Below are 18,429 nucleotides of genomic sequence, written 5' to 3'. Positions count from 1 at the left end.
AAGATCTCGGCCAACTAAAGGGGAAAGTTGTACTTTACTAAGTCATACTGCCGCTCACCTTAATGGGATCAGCATCTCAGAGTGAAACAGGAGAGGTACACAGAGTCCACTAATTTTTAGACCTTGTTGGCTGCTCGGGGAAGGGGCCTTCACAATGGATTTCTGTTGTTGCATGGAAGGAGGCCAGTAAGGGATGTAGGGACACTTCACGTCTCATGAACTGGTTTTCCTAATGGCACTGGAAAGGTGAATTCTGATGACTTCTCTCGGCTCCTGTATCTCCATTTGTAGTTTAAGGATAATAGCCCACTGCCTCTCATGGGGCACAGTTTCTTTTCTGTTGTTGTTGATTGTTTGTTTCTTTAAGCACAGAGAACAAAATCTGGCTGGGTGCAGTGGCTCACACCTGTAATCCCAGCACTTTGGGAGGCCAAGGTGGGCACTTGAGGTCAGGAGTTGGAGACCAGCATGGCCAACATGGTAAAACCCCACCTCTACTAAAAATACCAAAATTAGCCAGGTGTGGTGGTGCATACCTGTAGTTGCAGCTACTTGGGAGACTAAAGCAGGAGAATTGCTGGAACCTGGGCAGCAGAGGTTGCAGTGAGCAGAGATTGCACCACTACACTCCAGCCTGGGTGACAGAGCAAGACTCCATCTCCACAAAAAAAAAAAAAAAAAAAAAAAAAGAACAAAAAACAAAGATTCCTGAATTTTATGTATGCTTCTATTCCTTTAGGCTGATTACTGTTATTTGACAGTGCATAATTTTTATTAAAATCAAGATATTTAGACAATTTAGAAGCGGCTTTATATTTTTTTTTCTGAACCTTTATAGGTTCAGAAGAAGAAAGACAATGGACTTTTTTGAAGGCATATCTATGACTGCAGCAGGAAAATGAGTGCAAATCATTAAAAAAAAGATAAATTCAGGAGAAAGCATATGTCTAGTCAGTAACTAGTATCCATGGGTTATATTAGAGGACAAGCAAGCATCCTTCAAGGAAAAGCAAACTCTGAGTTGGCATCACATAGCATCTCAAGACATAATTTTTATCATCTACAAAATAAAAATGTCTGATAACACCTTTTCTAATGCCCTTTATGGCTTTAAAATGCTATTGTGAGTTTAACATTTATAGATAATCTACCATGTACAAGTCACTATAATAACTGATAAGAAAAAAAGATGAAAAAAAAGCCCAAATATACAAAATAGGTAAGTGGTGAGATAAAAAACACAACAGATAAATGGATACAATTTAAAATGAACAAACTGTCCTCCCTGTCCTTCAGCTCACTGACCACCAGAACGAACCTACGTGTGCATGCACAGGCATAACCCACAGATAAGGTACATGGCACATCCAAAGGGATGTGGGGGCACCAAGGGAGAAGGTAAAGGCTGATCTAGAGAGCAGGACGCCTTGATCATGGCCTTTAAAGACACATAAGATTAAACCAGCTGAAGATGGTAGAGATGTCAAAAATAGTGATGGCAAAAGGGTATTTGGTTAGTTGCATATTGTAGGTTAGTCATTTGGCCCAATAACAATGCTTGATAAATGTTTCTTAACCTACTGGTGGCCAGAAGCAGAGAGGGAAGGTGGAAGAGAAGACAAAAGGCGAGGAAAGATAAAGTAGCCTAGTAAAATTGAAGGGTTGGAGTGTGAGACTCAAGGTTGAGTTCGGGGATGATGAGGATGGAAAATAAAATTGAAAAATAGTTTCATCCCCTAGGGTAAAATTTCAAGCACTACAAATGCACACCTAATAAATATCTGTTTTTAATTTCATTGGTATTAAAGTCTGTTTATGGCTGTTTTGTTTCTGATATTCATTTTTAAAATAAGTATTCCAATTATGAAATAGACTGTAAGCCTATTGTTCACAGATTAACCCTGTAGTGTGTATCATGTCTATCATTGCTACTGATTAAATAAAGCAACTTCATAACAAATTTTATCTCTGAAAAAACATAATTATTGCATATTGAATATGAAATCAAAATCAAATTAGTTTCAGTTTGGAGGGAGGACAATCCAACTGTGAACTCACCATGTAACCTTGGACTAGATGGCCTTGTCTATAAACACAGGGGGTTGAGTAAGGTGACTTCAAAAGCCCCTTCTAGTTTTAATTTGATTATAAGTTGCATATGCATATAGGCAATGTGAATTACTGACCAATAACACTTGTATCTCAATATATGGCTTGGATCTGATGCTCCTGATGGAAAGTTCTTAGGAATTCTTAGTGACTAATTCCTGGGGTGATTAACTTCTCTCACTCACATGGAATTAAAAGGTACCCCACACTAAGAACATGGCAGAGCCTGCAAGTTTGTTCCCAGTCATTGGAAAAAATCTTCCTGCTGCTTACACATCCATGTCTAATAGCTTCAAAACAGCAAACTCAATAGCTCTCTTCTGAATTTCAGCAATTCTCCTTTCACAGTTATAGGAAGACAGATTCTTGAGAAACACCGAAAAAATCTTGTGGACAATAACACTATTTTCTTTGGAGCAAAGGACTGTGGGACCTGTGATAGTCCCTGCCGTGTCCACGGTCAGTTGTCCACCTTGAGCGAACTGTGAAGGCCTCACCCTCACTCTCTCCTCCAGACTCACCCTCCTCATCCACTGAGTGAAACAGAGGTTTGGGCCTTAAAGCCACCCTCCTGCTTCCACACATGTACTCTTCTTGGCTTGTACTTCTTTGATAACCAAAGCTCAATATCTTCCCTCCTCTGTGTAGGCTCTTCATTGGGATTATTTCTTGTGCCTGTTGCTTCTGAAGCGACCTTATCCGAGAGCGTGCACTGAACATGATGGATGGGGATCCTGGATTGCTGCCGTCATCATCTGGGAAAACATCATGACAAGAAGTGGAAAGAATAACACTTAAGACCAGAGTTAAGACTTAACATCCAGATGGCAGGAACTCAGAGTGAAACAAAGACCTTCCTGAGGTTTCAGCTCTTACACTCAACTTTCTATTTATTTATTATTTTTTATTGTACTTTAAGTTCTGGGGTACATTGTGCAGATCATGCAGGATTGTTGCATAGATACATACACGGCAAGGTGGTTTGCTGCCTTCATCCCCCCCATCACCTGTATCTGGTATTTCTCCCCACATTATCCCTCCCCACCCTCCCAACCCCCTGCTGTCCTTCCCCTAGCCCCCCAAACTGACCCCAGTGTGTGATGCTACCTCCCTGTGTCCATGTGTTCTCTTTGTTCAACACCTGCCTATGAGTGAGAACATCACCTGCCTATGAGTGAGAACATGTGGTCTTACACTCAACTTTCTTATTAGCATGATTTTCCCTTCTCGAGGTCACTGCCCCAAGGAGATGGAAGGACAGAAGCTTTAAGTGCAGTGTCATAAATAAACAGAAATGCATGAAAATGGTGTATCAAACCAGTCTCCCCAGGTAAGTAAGGTAGTGTCTTTTTACAGAAACAGATCAGTCGGCCATAGACATAAACATGGGACACAAAGATTCTTGGTCTTGTCCAAAGCCAATGCTACATAGAAGGTTACGTGTTGCAGCCATCTGAAAGTGGTTGCTTTTATCATGATTTGCTTTTTAATAAGTGGTTACCAGAAAGCAGTACATCTGAGTTCCAATCCTTTGATACAGAAAGAGTCAATTCTGGAGAAACGGGGATAGGAGGGAGCCACCGCAGAGACCACGGTGTGACCAGATGCCCTCCTTTCAGAGGAGTAAACAGGTGACAGACTGTGACTGGCACATGATGAGAACTTCCCTTTCCTGATAATTTACTATGTGCCTGTCACTATGCTAATCCTTTTACATACTCACTCCATTGAATCCTCATAGCGGCCCTTTCAGGTGAGTAAAGTTATGAATCTCACAGGTAAAGTGGCTGAGGTATCACAAGGTTAAGCTACGCTCAATATCACACACTGGTGAATATGTGACTGGAGTTTGAGTAAAGCCTATTCAGCTTCAAATCCACTTCTTACCATCAGGTCTCCTTGCTGTCTCCTTGATGTATCCACGTACAAGAGAGAGGGCTACCTTGTGAGAGGGGAGCCAGCAGCTGTCTATGCAATATCCCCTCTTGGATTCTCTTCCGGATCCCTAACCCATGCCTAGGACATTGCCTTGTCCCTATTGCAATGTGCACACATCTTCAAAGGAATATTTCTCACATATCTCATTTACTCTCCTTTCCTCAAAGTCTTAGCCTTATAAATTTATTTTCCCTTTAAATATTCTCCTGCTAATTTAGATATTTTCAGACATTTATATTTAAATCTGAAAGCCGTGTTCTTTCTCCCATTCTCTTCCTAAAAAACAAAACAAAAACTCCACATCTAGAATAAATATGCCCAAAGGTTTACACTTGAACATGTATTTAGGATGTGGGACACCTGAAAATCTTAAAATATCCTGTTCAGTAATGTTTTTTGTAAAATGTGACCAAATTATACTAAGAAGGTAGCTTGGAAATTGGGCAAAGAAGACCAACTTCTTTCAATAAAGAAAACATTAATTAATCTATCTGTCCATTTTTTTCCATAACTTCCCTTTAACGTGTGCTTTATGATGGGGACTGGGACCAGTCCCTCTGGATCCTTGGTGCTTGGAGCACTAGCTAAGGAAAGAATGACCTGGAGACTTCTGTCCGCAAACCCTGTTCTCTCACTCCAACCTTTCCTGCTGAGTGCCCCATCCGTGGACAGACCCTAGTCACAGTTTTGGTTTCCTGATGACCCTCTGGGTTATTGTACAGTGGACTCCAAGCTCTAGGAAGAGGCATGCGTATGTGACTTGCAAAGTTTCACTCAACTTAGGTGACTAGAGCTGCCCAAAACTGAAGGAAGAAGTTGGCTGGAAAGCAAAAGGCAGAAAAAGGAAGAGTGAGGACTGTGTTTTGTCCTTTTTTTGTATAACTCTCCTCCACATGGGCACCCAGGCAGTGCGGATCCAGGCAGAGCAGTGGATACTTTTGCAACAAAATCTGAATTTCTGTTCTTTTACCTTCCACCTGACCGATAGACAGCCTTAACTTCTGGACATGGGCACCCTGGGTTGAAAGGAGAAACAGGGAAAGTGCTTCTGCTCAGCGCAGGGCAGGCCCTAACACAGAGGACGAACTACCTGACGCAGCACAGACTGTTCAGACACCCACACCTGGAGTGCAATCCTCCCAACCTCCACATTTTTTAAACTTGTGGTAAAATATACCTAACATAAAATTGACCATTCTAACCATGTGTTTTCATCCAACTATAAACAAGTGTACAGTTCACTGCATGAAGTGCATTCACATTGTTTTGTTACCACCATTCATCTCCAGAGCTTTTTCATCTGCCACAATGCACACAGATTCTAAGCAGCCTCAGGACATATGAGGGGTTTCCAGGCAAGACCTCTTGCTTATAACACCAAGTGAGCCCCAAAGGCAACAGAACTCTGGAAGAGCATGGGAAGTCCTCCAAACCAGCATGGAGCTCCAAGACATTCAGAGCAAGAAAAGTCCTGACCTTGGAGGGCAAGGGGAGAGCTAGGAAGGGAAGCGTTCTCTGAGTTTCAGGCGGGTTAGCCATGGACTGCTTGCCTGCAGAACAAGACCCTCCACTGTCTCCCCTAGATCCCCTCCAGCCATTCTCCTGGTGCAGAAAGATTTTGGGTTTGGAGAGAAAGATTCCAATTATCAATTGTGCTTGGCTACACACTGAGAACTGTCTCGGCCTCATCCTGATCATTATTATAATCCTTTTTAATGTATCATGGTTTATTATTTTTCATAAATTATAACCATCGAAATTACAAATTATTCACAGTAGAGTTAATTCCAAGCAAGCCAGAAATCAGTCTGCGTATATAGGCATAAGTTTTCATGACAAATAAGAACAAGTGTATAAAATCCTACAGACACAACCCACAACATATTACAGAGCACTGATTTCCCTTCTTTAAAACTTATTACAGATAACTAGGAACTTAAGTGTTGTTTCATTACTTTTCCCTGTTTTCTAGTTTACTCTCTTTGTTCACCTAGATGAAACTTAGAACCAATTGAGTGTATTTGAAAGAAAAGAAATCATTAGAACTAACATTTCATTTCAAGTCTGAATTAATTCATGTAGAACTGACATCGTGAAGCGTTGCCTTTGTTTCAAAGGACATCCGTATTTACCCATGTCAAGACTTCTTTAAATCCCTATGTAGTAATAGTAATAACGACAAATATTTCTTGCACATCTACTTGGTTCCAGGCTCTGTTCTAGCAGCTTTATGTACCTGTTCATATGTGTACCCTGCATGTATGTGACTGGCTTCACATAGGGACAATACAATTGCATGTGGAGGGAACCAATGTTATCCTCTTTATAGATCGGAAATGACAGTATGGAGAAGTAGAATTTTATTTTTCCTTCATAGAGATTCTGTCTGTTTTTTCCTGGCATTTTATGGCTTTGTCTGAAAGTGTGACTGAGATATCCTTTAGTGAGGACATCTATTAAAAGGCTAGGATCCTGTGACCTATTTACTAGTCTAGTGAATAATGTATGTATGCTTCCAAATGTTAAACAACTCTCAAATTCTTGAATAAACCTCACTTTGAAAGATGTATTGTACTTTTAAGGTTCTGCTGTATTTTATTTATAATGCTTATTTAAGATTTGTTCATTAGTGCTCAAATGAGGCCGCTTCATGGTCATCTCCTGCTACCATAGTCATGCGGTATTGATGCTCATCTCATAAGAAATAACTGTCGTCTGGGCCTGGTGGCTCACACCTGGAATCCTAGCATGTTAGGAGACTGACACAGAAGGATTCCTTGAGCCCAGGAGTTAGAGATCAGTCTGGGCAACATAGGGAGACCCTATCTCTTAAAAAAAAAAAAATTCTAAAATTTTTTTTTAAAAAAGAAAAAACTGTGATACTTTCTTGTCTTCTCATTCAAATAACAAAAATGATGCCAGGTTATTCGTACCAGCAAAGTTGTTTTAAAAAAATTAAACTATTGGCCAAGTGCAGTGGCTCATGCCTGTAATCCCAGCACTTTGGGAGGCTGAGGCAGGTGAATCACCTGAGGTCAGGAGTTCAAGACCAGCCTGGCCAACATGGTGAAACCCCATCTCTACTAAAAATACAAAAATTAGCCAGCATGGTGGCATGCGCCTGTGGTCCCACTACTTGGGAGGCTAAGGCAGGAGAATTGCTTGAAACAGGGAGGTAGAGGTTGCAGTGAGCCAAGATGTGCCACTGCACTGTAGCCTGGGAAATAGGGCAAAACTCCAACTCAAAAAATAAATAAATAAACTATTACATGCCCTATATTTATCTGTTGCTCTTTTGTTAGTTTTGTTTGCTTTTGTTTGTGGAATAGCTGACTCATAACATAAAATAATACCAGTTGATAGAGTGTGTTTTGGGAATAAATGACTCAATCAATGAAGCAGAATTGGAAATCCGAAATTCTCTCCAGGATAAATGACTTTAGTACAAAAAGGTGACATTTATCTTGGAAAAAAAAAACTGGAGCATAGTTATTTGAAAACAATCTCAAGTGCATTTCTACTTTAATTCTTACACAAAGATAAATCTTAGATATGCTGAAATTTAAATGGGCAAATTAAACAAAGTTCTTGATTAAAATAATTGGGTAAATCATTTTTTTAATTTTTCTGTGGAAGATCCAACAGCTTTAATAAAAATTTCTGAAGCCCAGGCCGGGTGTGGAGGCTCATGCTTCTAATCCTGGCACTTATCAGGCAGGTAGATCACTTGAGATCAGGAATTCAAAACTAGCCTGACCAACATGGTGAAACACTGTCTCTACTGAAAATACAAAAATTGGTTGGATGTGGTGGGACATGCCTGTAATCCCAGCTACTTGGGAGGCTGAGAAAAGAGAATCGCTTGAACTTGAGAGGCAGAAGTTAAAGTGAGCCAAGATCACTCCACTGCACTCCAGCTGGGGAGAGAGAGAGAGACTCCGACTCAAAAAAAGAAAAAACATCACTGGCAACATATAGCAGAGAAAATGGATGATACCCTTGTTATATAGAGTTCTTCAAATTCATTTCAAGAAAATCAACAATCAAACAGAAAACAAAACAAAACAAACAAACAAAAAATGAGCAAAGGCAGAAACAGAAAACTTCACCCTAAGGAATATCACTGTTTCCAAAATGTGAAAGATGTTCAACTTCACTCAAAGTCAAAGAGATTCATATGAAAATTAGATCTGGTATATAAATTTTATGCTATCATATTACAGATTACTCAAAAGTTTGACAACAGCCCAGTGGTATTAGGAAAAGATCCTTCTTTTACAGACTGTTGTTGTGAGGGTAAACTAGTGATATAATCTTTTGTGATGGTGTTTTGACAATATATGTAAAAATTTAAATCTGTATGAATTTGACCTCAAAATTTTACCTCTGGGAAAGTATACTAAGGGAATAATTGCTTATTTGTGAAAATACCAATCACAAGTGGTCCAGAGTGCTTATTATATATCATTGTTTATATTTATTCTAAGTTAATAATATTGTATTTATTAATTAGTAAGTAGCTTAATAAGCTTTGGTACATGCATATAATGAACTATTATTCATTCATTAAAAATGAATATTAGATTCATATCTATTGACATGGAAACTTATGTACAATATATTGTTCAGTGAACTAGGCAATTTATAAAAATTGCAAAACAATGACTATACTTTGACTTTATGTATAATGTGATGCCAAGTTTTTCTGATTTTTTTGTTGTGGGGGCAGGTGTCAGTATGGGTAGTGTGGGGATCAGGCGGGTATAGGAAGAATTCTAGAAGGAAGCTCACCAAAACATTCTATGGTGATTATACCTTGGCATTGAGGTTGCAAGTTCTTTTGATTTTCTTGTTTATGCTTTTCTCTACTGATTGATTTTGATTTTGTATCAAGTATGTTTTTAAATCAGAAAAAAGTTTCATTTTGAGGTAATTATATATACTCCTTAAAGATTAAATTCTAAAATCCTATATGTTTAGTTTACTTGAATTTCCAACATGATTTTAACACTTAAAAATTAAGAAAATAAAAATAGATAACAAGGCATGTTATAATTTCCACAGGGTTGTTGTTTTTTAATTTTACCAGTTAAGGATTCTTATACACACACAATTTCTATCACCATTGTCATCAATTCAGAAAGAAAGACTCTTAACCAAAATCACAGGAAGAACATAATCGGATTAAAAACAAATAGTCCTTCAAATTGAATCAATTTAGCTTTATAAGAATTTCTTCTTTGTCACCTTTTGCTAATAGCAAATCATTTTATACACACATAAAAATAGTAACTTTTCTTTTATTAGAATAAAAAAGTTTCAATAATTCTAAGAATTCCACTTAATAATTAAATATTAAATGGGAAACATTTAATCAGTAAATTTGGTGGAAATCATTCCAGTGAAACTAAACCAGCTTTGGAGAATTCCGCTTATATTTAAATGGTGGGTAAATATGGCAACTTCAATGAAACCCCCTTTCACATTTCTTCGAGATGATATCAAATTATGACCCTTGGGCTCTATCTGGCCTGCTTCCTCTTTGTGTATGGCCTGTGAGCTACAGACTGTTAGTACATTTTTAAGGGACTGAAAAAAAATAAAAGAAGACAATGTTTCATGACAAGTAAAAATTATATGAAATTCATATTTCAGTGTTCATAAACAAAGTTCTGAGTTTCATCCATGAAAGAAGTTGTTTTCTTCTTTTTCCTATTATATAAGTAACCTACATAATGTTCTTGATGTTGTCTCTTGGTCCACACCCCCAGATATTTACCATCTGACTACAGAAAAGCAGCAGAGCAGCCAGGTGTGCAGCTTACCTGAGAACCCAGCAGCCCTTGTGTCTCTTCCTGCAGATTGAGGATTCCCATAGGGAAAGGAGAGGTAACGGATATTCTTGGTGCCAGCCTGTGAGTAGCAAGTAGAGAGAAAAAGCAGAATGAGCTGCTTCAATTAAGAGCTTCACATGGCAAATAAAGGGAAGGGCTGGACACGGCAGCTCAGACCTGTAATGCTGCCACTTTGGGAGGCAGAAGCGGGCGGATCACCTGAGGTCAAGAGTTCAAGACCAGCCTGGTCAACAGGGTAAAACTCCGTCTCCAGTAAAAACACAAAAATTAGCAGGGCGTGGTGACGGGCGCCTGTAATCCCAGCTACTCAGGAGTCTGAGGCAGGAGAATAGCGTGAACCCAGGAGGCGGAGGTTACAGTGAGCTGAGATTGTGCCACTCACTGCACTCCAGCCTGGGTGACAGAGCAAGACTCTGTCTCAAAATAAAAAAAAGTAAAGTAAAACAAAATAAAGGGAACAACACAGACCTGTTATTTGGCATCTTGTTTGGATCACTGGCTTTTAGTTCCTTTTGTTTACAGAAAGCAGAACAGTCTAGTCTCCAATATGTATTTCCTTTCCCTCTTATGATAAAATAGACCATTAGCAACCTTTTAAAGTTACTCCCTAACCCCACTGAGGTTAGGTTTGAGATTAGGGTCTGCTTCTCACCCAGGCTCCATCCAAAGTGCCAGTAAGACTGGTATGCTATGGCCTCCAATGGGAAGAGTTCAGGAACACAGTGGCTGATGTGAAGGTGAGCCCAGGTGTCTTGGTAACAACCAATCCCTTCCTATATCTTATTGGGAGAGAAGTAAGCCTCCTGGGGTCAGAGGGCCTGGTCCAGATCTGGACCCCATGGTGACCCGGCACTGACCATGAGGACTGAAGGGAGACCTCGGCATGGTCAGTTCCTGGTCATCATAAGGTCTGGGTCTAGACTCACAGCACAACAACTGCATTGCAGTTCCTGTCCCACCATGGAAGGCAAAACCTTATGGACAGATGCCTTGGATCCCTAAGGCCCTGGACCCAGAGAAAAAGGTTGCCTTGGTGTCCTGCACTCTTACTTTTGTATCTCTTAGATAACTAGGTGAGGTTTTGTTTGTTTAAGTATCAATGGTCATGCATGTGAGAAGATCCTGTACAGGAACAGGCTCAGCAGGTGACAAACATTTGCAGACTGAAGGAATGTTGCAGTCCCCAGCCCCGATGTACCGGCTTTCCCCAGGGCAGGCTGTGGCCTTTCCTCATGCTCTCCCTTAACGTGTTCTGGCGGCGGATCAGAATCTCTTTAGCCTGCTTCTCACTTGTCTGGGGTTTGAGGTTGTATTTGTTGTAGGACAGGGTCTGCAGAGAAAACGGAATGTCAAATACTTAAGGACTCCTCCATACAACTTTCAGCCAAGGAAGCCATGGAAATAGGAACCTAAGACCAGGAGAGCGGTGAGCACCTTGGAGGTAAGCTAAGCATTTGCCTTGGTGACGAACAAGCAAGCCTCAGCCCCAAGAAGAAAAGTCTGTGATCCAAGGTCACCGCTCTTAGGGCGCAGCTGTGGCTGGAGCCTCTGCCTTCTGCTCTAATCCTTACAGCAGTTCTTCCCTTAGTTACCCACAGACTTGGCCTGCCCCATACACACACTTTCCTTTCCAGGTCATGTTTTTGATGCCGGGCCAATGAATTTAACAGGAAAGGAAAATACCAAAACCAAACTACTTTGTGAATTTCCATAGGGTTGTTGTTTTTTAATTTTGCCAATTAAGGATAACTACACACACACACAATTTCTATCACCATTATCAGCAATTCAGAAAGACTCTTAATCAAAATTACAGGAGGAACATAATCTGAGATTTTTTTTAAAAAGTCCTTCAAATCGAATCAATTTAGCTTTATGAGAATTTCCTTGTCCTTTATCCCAGACCAATGGAAACTTGTCATGGACCATAGGCCAACATCAGTCAGTCCTCAGACAGATGCTGGCGAAATGCTTAACTGAAATTTCTTCTCCCTCTTGGTGCTCACTAAACGTCCACTAGTGAATGCTCAGTTTGCCAGGGGTCAATAGGTGACACACTGTGTGCATTGATAAACCACAAAGTCCTAGTGCATGACAAGATTGGAACTGCAGGTGCTCTCCCTCCAAAGTTATGGGTGCTGTGATGGGGTAGTCAGTTCAACTGCAATAGAGAAAATGCTCTATATGACTGGTGCTGTGGAAGGCACAGGATTAAATAAGTGAGTAAATCAGAATTACAGTCTTCAAAAGGCTTACAGTCTCCTGGAGAAGTTAAACCAATAGGGATAAGATGCTATGCGTGCAGGTAAGTGACAAGATTCTGGGATCATCAGGGGTCATAGAGTACAGGCAAAGGGCACTTCATCCAGTCTTGGATTGGAAAGGTTCAGTGTACTGAGAGAAGTCTTGAAAGATGAGTGATTGCTATCCTGAGAATAAATTCCAGGAAGAGGAAACACATGAGCTAAGACATCAGCTGTTAACCACCTCGGAGATGAGAGGACGGTCAGAGGATGTGCTGGGAAAGAGCCAGGAATGGGTCTGTTACCACAAAAGAATGGGATGCTTCATTCAAAGTGTGTGGGAGGTGAGACTGGAAGGGCATGGAGGGGCTGGGGCCAGGCCACAGGCAGCCTGCTAAGGAGTAGAGGCTGAATTTTTCAGGCCATGTGTTTTTTAGGTGGGTGCACACACTTCAAACAGTACCACAAGATGCCCCACGAGGTGAGGAACAAAAATACTAATACTTCTATTTCTATTGATTTGTATTCAAACAAATACAAAACAGATTAAACTCTGTTAGTACTTAATATATGAATTTATAATGTGCCTTCACTCAATCCATACATCTTAATATGTGAATTTATAATGCCATCACTCAGTCCATAGATGAGACGGTCAAGTCAACAAGGGATTGACAATGGCAATTGTTTCACCAGCTTTCAGGTCATTGTTCGTGTTTCAGTGTATGTACATCCCGTTAAATAGATTTGTAATTTTCATTATCTATTAACTAAGGTAATCATCACAAAATAGATAATTATATAAAAATAGCATCACAAAGAAGGTGTAAACTGGACTGCCAAAGGTGGCTCATGCCTGTAATCCTAGTACTTCCAGAGGCCAAGACAAGTGGATCACTGAGCCCAGGAGTTCGAGACCAACCTGGGCAATGTCACTAAACCCCATCTCTGCAAAAAATACAAAAAAGTAGCTGGGGGTGGTGGTATGCACCTGTGGTCCTACTCCTCAGGAAGCTGAGGTGGGAGAATCAATTGAGTCTAGGAGGTCAAACCCGAAGTGAGCTGTGATCATGCCACAGCACTCTAGCCTGGGTGACAGAGTGAGAGTGACACCTGTCTCCAAGAAGAAAAAAAAAAGAAGACGTAAACTGAAGGCTGAGGGAACAATGAGGGAAGGGTGAAGTCAACTTTCTCCTTCTCCCAATGGGAGCTCTTTATCATCCACTTTTAGCAAATTAACAGATCTGACAAGAATTTGGCTCAAAAAGTTGAATTTTGAAGACAGTTTGAAATATGGATTCTTGTCAATCATTAGTAATGTTGCACCTCAACGTATGTGTATTTTATACATTGAAAAATTTAAAAATGGTATCAGGATGCTGTTGTGAAAAATGAAACAAAAATTAGGAATGTAGAGACAGACTTTTACAATTGTTTATCAATTTTAAAGTCATGCAAAACTGAATTCAGTGTATGTGTGTGTGTATGTGTGTGTGTGTTTGTATACACACAATGTGTTGCTAGTAGGATTTCCTACACCTAGACCTACACGTAGACTTGGGAAAAGGCTGTACATTTTAAGGAACACTTGGACATTTGGCTTCCTATTTCACCTCCCATAACCTCCCATAACCCACGTGCTTCTCTATTTTGCCTGTCTGCAGGGAGCATAGAAGGCTCTATGCAGGTAATGTGCATGTAAGTTTCTTCCCCCGACTCCCTCCGTTTCTGTGTTACAGTGGAGCTTGTATTTCCCACTAACCTTGAGCCCTAGAGGAGAAGGAAGCTTTTCTTATTCAGTGCAGTGTTCTTGATGCCCGACACATTCTAGATGTGCATTAACTATTTGCTGAAGGAAACTGAAATTGGATAAATTGCTCTCTTCCTTTGAAAGTATGCAAAAATTCTGAGAGTGGTCTGATTATCCAGGCTACTCAGGAACCACCCATCAATCTGTGACCTATCCCGGTGGTCTAGGCTAAAGCTGTTTTCTTCTCTTGTAGGTTTAGAAATAGTGTTTCTCTGTCTCCATTCCCACTGTGTTTCAGAGAGCTTCCTCTGTGGTTGTCCTACCAGGAACCTTCAGAGGTGAGTCCCTTAAGCTTTCCACCCACGAAGATTCTGTCCTGGGTGTGCTGAGTGAAAGGACTGCAAACAGGATTGGCTGGAGTCCTCCTGGGAGCAATGGATCCAGCAGGGCCAGCTCAGTTTCAGATCAACTATACATTAGGATTGCCCAGAGTTAAACTCTGCATTTATTCTGGTCCTGCCCTAAAGTAAATCCCAATGCCCAAGATGGCCTCTTTCAAAACGTGAACAGTGAGAAATGCCCTGGCCAGCAGGCCTGTATCTATCACCCGGGCTAGAGAGTGCAGGATGGCCAATGTAGACCCTTTGCAACATTCCTCAAAAATGTAGATTGTCTGCTAGAAACAGAGTAGATATATAATTGTCCTGAATTGCATTTTCAGGTAGAATTTTCCTTCAAGAGATTAAGAGGACCATGGTGGAAGAGAGAATTCTCAATACCTTTGTAAAGCTGAGTAAGGAAAGGAAGATGGGAAGGGGTAGGGCTGGTGAGTTTGACTTAGGACGTAAGCAAAGCAGAGTCAAAAAGCCACATCATAGGCTTGTAACTGCCCTCTGTTTATCAATTGTGTCCTCCCTATTTGGCTCCCATGGTGGTCAGCAATAAACTCTTTAAATGGAAAGAGGACTATGTGCTTTAATTTGAGGGCAATGAGGAAGGGAGATGCTATGTAGCTTAGAAGGTAGAACTCTGGAAGGCAGACTGCATAGGATACTTATTAAAAGAGAGGAAAAGAGCCTATCTCGGAACTCGCATCCAAGGAAGAAATGAAAGGATGAGCAGTTGACCTTATCTTAGACTGGATTGGAGTTGTAGCATCTCCACCTCTGTTTCCAGACCTTTCCCTAAACTTGACCTTCATTCACATAGAGAAAAGGTTGAGTACCAGGCACTCTCTGGGCTCTGGCTCTCACTAAGCTAGCCACATTCTTCAAACCAGGAAGTTGTTAACTATTATTTATCTAAGGCAAGATGTGATAGTCTTACTGAAACAGTTTCACTTGGAATGATTTGAAAGGTGTGGAATTTACTCTAAGCACACTATCACTGATGCAGACCTGTATTCCTCCAGCTGGTACAGAGCCTCTCACTGACACATTCCTCTGAATCATCGACCTTTGAGTTGAAACAGGAGACCAGAGAACATTAACTTTCATTGGCTTACATAAGTCCGAAGTCATGAAAAGAGCACAGGGTGGGGGGGTGGAAGACCTGTGTTCATAACCTGGATTTGTTTTGTGACCTTGAACAAGTCAGATAGCCAACTCCACTAACTTCAGCAGCTTCTCTTTGAAAATGAGGAGCTTTGCCTAGATGATTTTTAGTTTCCTTAAGACTATGATCAATGTCACAAAATCAAAGGCCCTCAAAGTGAATTCATTTCTAATCACATCCAAGTATTAGAATTAGGATGGACAATCAAATCCTCAAACTTGAAAAAACTTCTCATTAGATTAGATGACTAATTAGATGAATATCATTTAACTAAATCAAAGTTTCAGAAAGATTCATCTACTTGCCCTGGAAATGTTCTTAGTATGCCCTTTGGACCAGGTCCCAAGGACTAGTATAGATTTCATATCTAGTTCCAAAATTAAGAAATAAGATGTCTCCTTTTATTCAGGCATTTATTCATTATAAATTATAGTTTCAATATTCTAACCTGAACTATTTCAACTTTCTCATCTTTACTGTAGTCAATACAATTGAGACAACTGCACTGTGATCAGCATCCTGATGCCATCTTTGTTCTGTAGTGTGGTGGATGAACTCTGTAGGGAGACCTGCTAGTTCTGGAAAGCACCAGGCTGCAGGGCTAGGGCAGCCTGCCCCCTAGAGACGGTAACGAGATTTGCATTTCTTTTTATGCCACAGGTGCCAATTTTGCAGCAGAAACATGGCAATTAACTTTCTGTTCTCCAAGCTAAGCAGAGAGAAAATATTCAGCAAGAGACCACCATAGAGCGGGTGACGTGAGCATCAGGGGACTCCTTAAGGACTGTTTTCAAGAACAGACAATGGGGACCACACAGGTGGCTCATACACACCCTTTGCCGAACTTGGTACATGTTGCATGTCAGAATGTCCCTTATGGACTCCACATCTTCAGGGGAAAGTCTTTTGATTTCTTGTATCCTCTGGGCCCTGGAATAGTCATTGGAGAAGAGACAAGCATTATTCTTTCATTTGGCAAGAGGTGCCACAAAAATATCAATGGGCCTTGCTCTGTACTGAGGGGCATCCTAAGTTCCAGAATCCTGCACATAATTTTTCCTGTTGTTCTAGTAAGTTGATTTGAAAGGTCAGAACATGTGTCTTGACGTCAGGTTTTAAAAATACTGTTCCTTTACCTATAGCCTATGTATAGTAATTATTCCAACCCATCTTTTACAAAAGGCCTAAAGGGATAACAAACACATAATTTTTTTCCTCCAAATCTGTTGTGAATTGAAATGTTTGTATAATACAATACAAATCAATTGTTAGAAAGTTATACCATGCCATGCAATCCAAATATTTTACCATTAAATGCAACAGAAAAAAAATTGACTCAGTGAAAGGCGAACTCTTTGCTAGTTTTATACTTACCTATCTCATTGAGGACAGGTGACAAACAGCTCACAGATTAGTATCATCTACATACCACATTTTGATTAGTATTTATCTAACAGAATATTAGTTTCATGAGTATATTTATATCGGAATTGTATCTGTAAGGATTTTACCTTTGGTTAAGAAATAATTGAAGAAACCGGAATCACATTTTACAAGGGAAATTAGACCATTTATACCATGAGAGCCAGCCCAGCTCTGAGATATTGTACACCATGACCCCTTCCCGCCCCTGGAAGGGATTAAAAACCAGGTTATGCCTGTGCCCAGGTTAGCAGTCAATGCACAATTGTCCTCTGGGGATTTCAAAGTCCTGACATTGCTAGGCAAAGAATTCTCATGTGACAAATGTATTTGATTACAATCCAGTGGCAGTAATTTAAAAAAACTTGGTATTACATGAACAATATACATTCCAAATGAAACATAAGAACAAAAAGAGAGAACTAAAAATAATTAACTCCCTTTTTAATGCTATCACCTTCCTTAAAGTCTTGATATAAACCCTAATGGGTTTGTTTCCTTGTTTGTTTGTTTCTAGCTGCAGCTCTTTTGAATTTTGAATGCATAAGGGCGCTGAAGTCTTTGATACCTGCTTGCATAAGCTCTTAAAATAACTGGTCACAGACATGAGTAATTATTAGTTTTAATACAGGCCACCTTTTAAGTATTTTTCAAAACATTAGTAGCAATACAGCCATAAATAGCGAAGACATTTTAAAAGAAATGTACATTTGATAAAATATCTTAAAGGACTTGGACACTGGCTATCACAGCATGCCTGGATTTTGTTTGGCAATGCTGTCTGTAGGCTGACTAATGTCCTTTCTGCAAACTGATTGAAATCAGTTTCTATATCTTAACGCTGCAAATGTCACCTCTATTGACACACAGTTACCACCCTTGGTGATCTAAACATTATTATCAGTGCATTTAAACCTAACTGTTTAAATGTCCTTCAAATAACATTTATTCCGATTTAGATACACCCACACACTTCCACAATCTGAACACATTCCTTTAATGTGGTGAGTGTGATGTACTGCTAAGCAGAAACAACAGCTAGTCAAATAGTTCTACTTCTTGCTGAAACAACCAAACAGGAAAAAACCATTGATAAAGGAAATGGTAATAAAGTTACACTTGATAAAGCAGTAGGTCTAACTTGGCACTCTTGCCAGTTTATAACTGACCACTTTGGGAAGGACAAACTTAGTTATAAGTCCATTCAGGCTCTGGCTGGAATGAGCATTCCAGGTATACCAAAGGCATTTCCCTTCGTGGAGCCACACTGAGAAGCCGCAGCTATAGAATTACAGCAGCTGTCATTCTACAGCTATAGAATTGACTCATCTGGGCAAGGTGATACCTGGAGTTTCCTTCATGCCACTTCATTAGCAAAATCATCTCTGAAATACTCACAGCACAAGCACAGGAGATGCATCTTTAGAAAAACGGAATGAGTAATCATTTCTATATCAAATCAACTTATAAACCAAGACTCTTGTCACTAGACATTCATTCATTATCCATAAAGAAGATCTTCATCACTTTAAGTAAAAATTCTGCCATAATTTCAAAC

At 40.1% G+C, this 18,429-nt stretch overlaps 1 protein-coding gene across 1 annotated transcript in view; it reads right to left on the bottom strand.

The window, feature by feature from the left end:
* Positions 1-2,032: 2,032 nt before the first annotated feature.
* SLC9A4 (solute carrier family 9 member A4) overlaps positions 2,033-18,429 on the bottom strand; it is a 61,895-nt gene continuing 45,498 nt past the window's right edge. Inside the window, exons 9-12 of the mRNA XM_012471482.2 lie at positions 16,283-16,379; positions 11,101-11,232; positions 9,873-9,960; positions 2,033-2,864 (exon numbers count right to left, since the gene is read on the bottom strand). Coding sequence (XP_012326905.2) covers positions 2,512-2,864; positions 9,873-9,960; positions 11,101-11,232; positions 16,283-16,379 — 670 coding nt within the window. The 3' untranslated portion in view covers positions 2,033-2,511. The remainder of the gene's footprint in view (positions 2,865-9,872; positions 9,961-11,100; positions 11,233-16,282; positions 16,380-18,429) is intronic.

The sequence above is a fragment of the Aotus nancymaae genome, unplaced genomic scaffold (genome assembly GCF_030222135.1).
Source record: "Aotus nancymaae isolate 86718 unplaced genomic scaffold, 86718_ANA_hifiasm-v0.15.2.pri h1tg000131l, whole genome shotgun sequence".
NCBI classification, from domain to species: domain Eukaryota; kingdom Metazoa; phylum Chordata; class Mammalia; order Primates; family Aotidae; genus Aotus; species Aotus nancymaae.
Note: the sequence above shows the minus strand (reverse complement) of the source record. Positions and strands in the feature narration are given on the sequence as shown.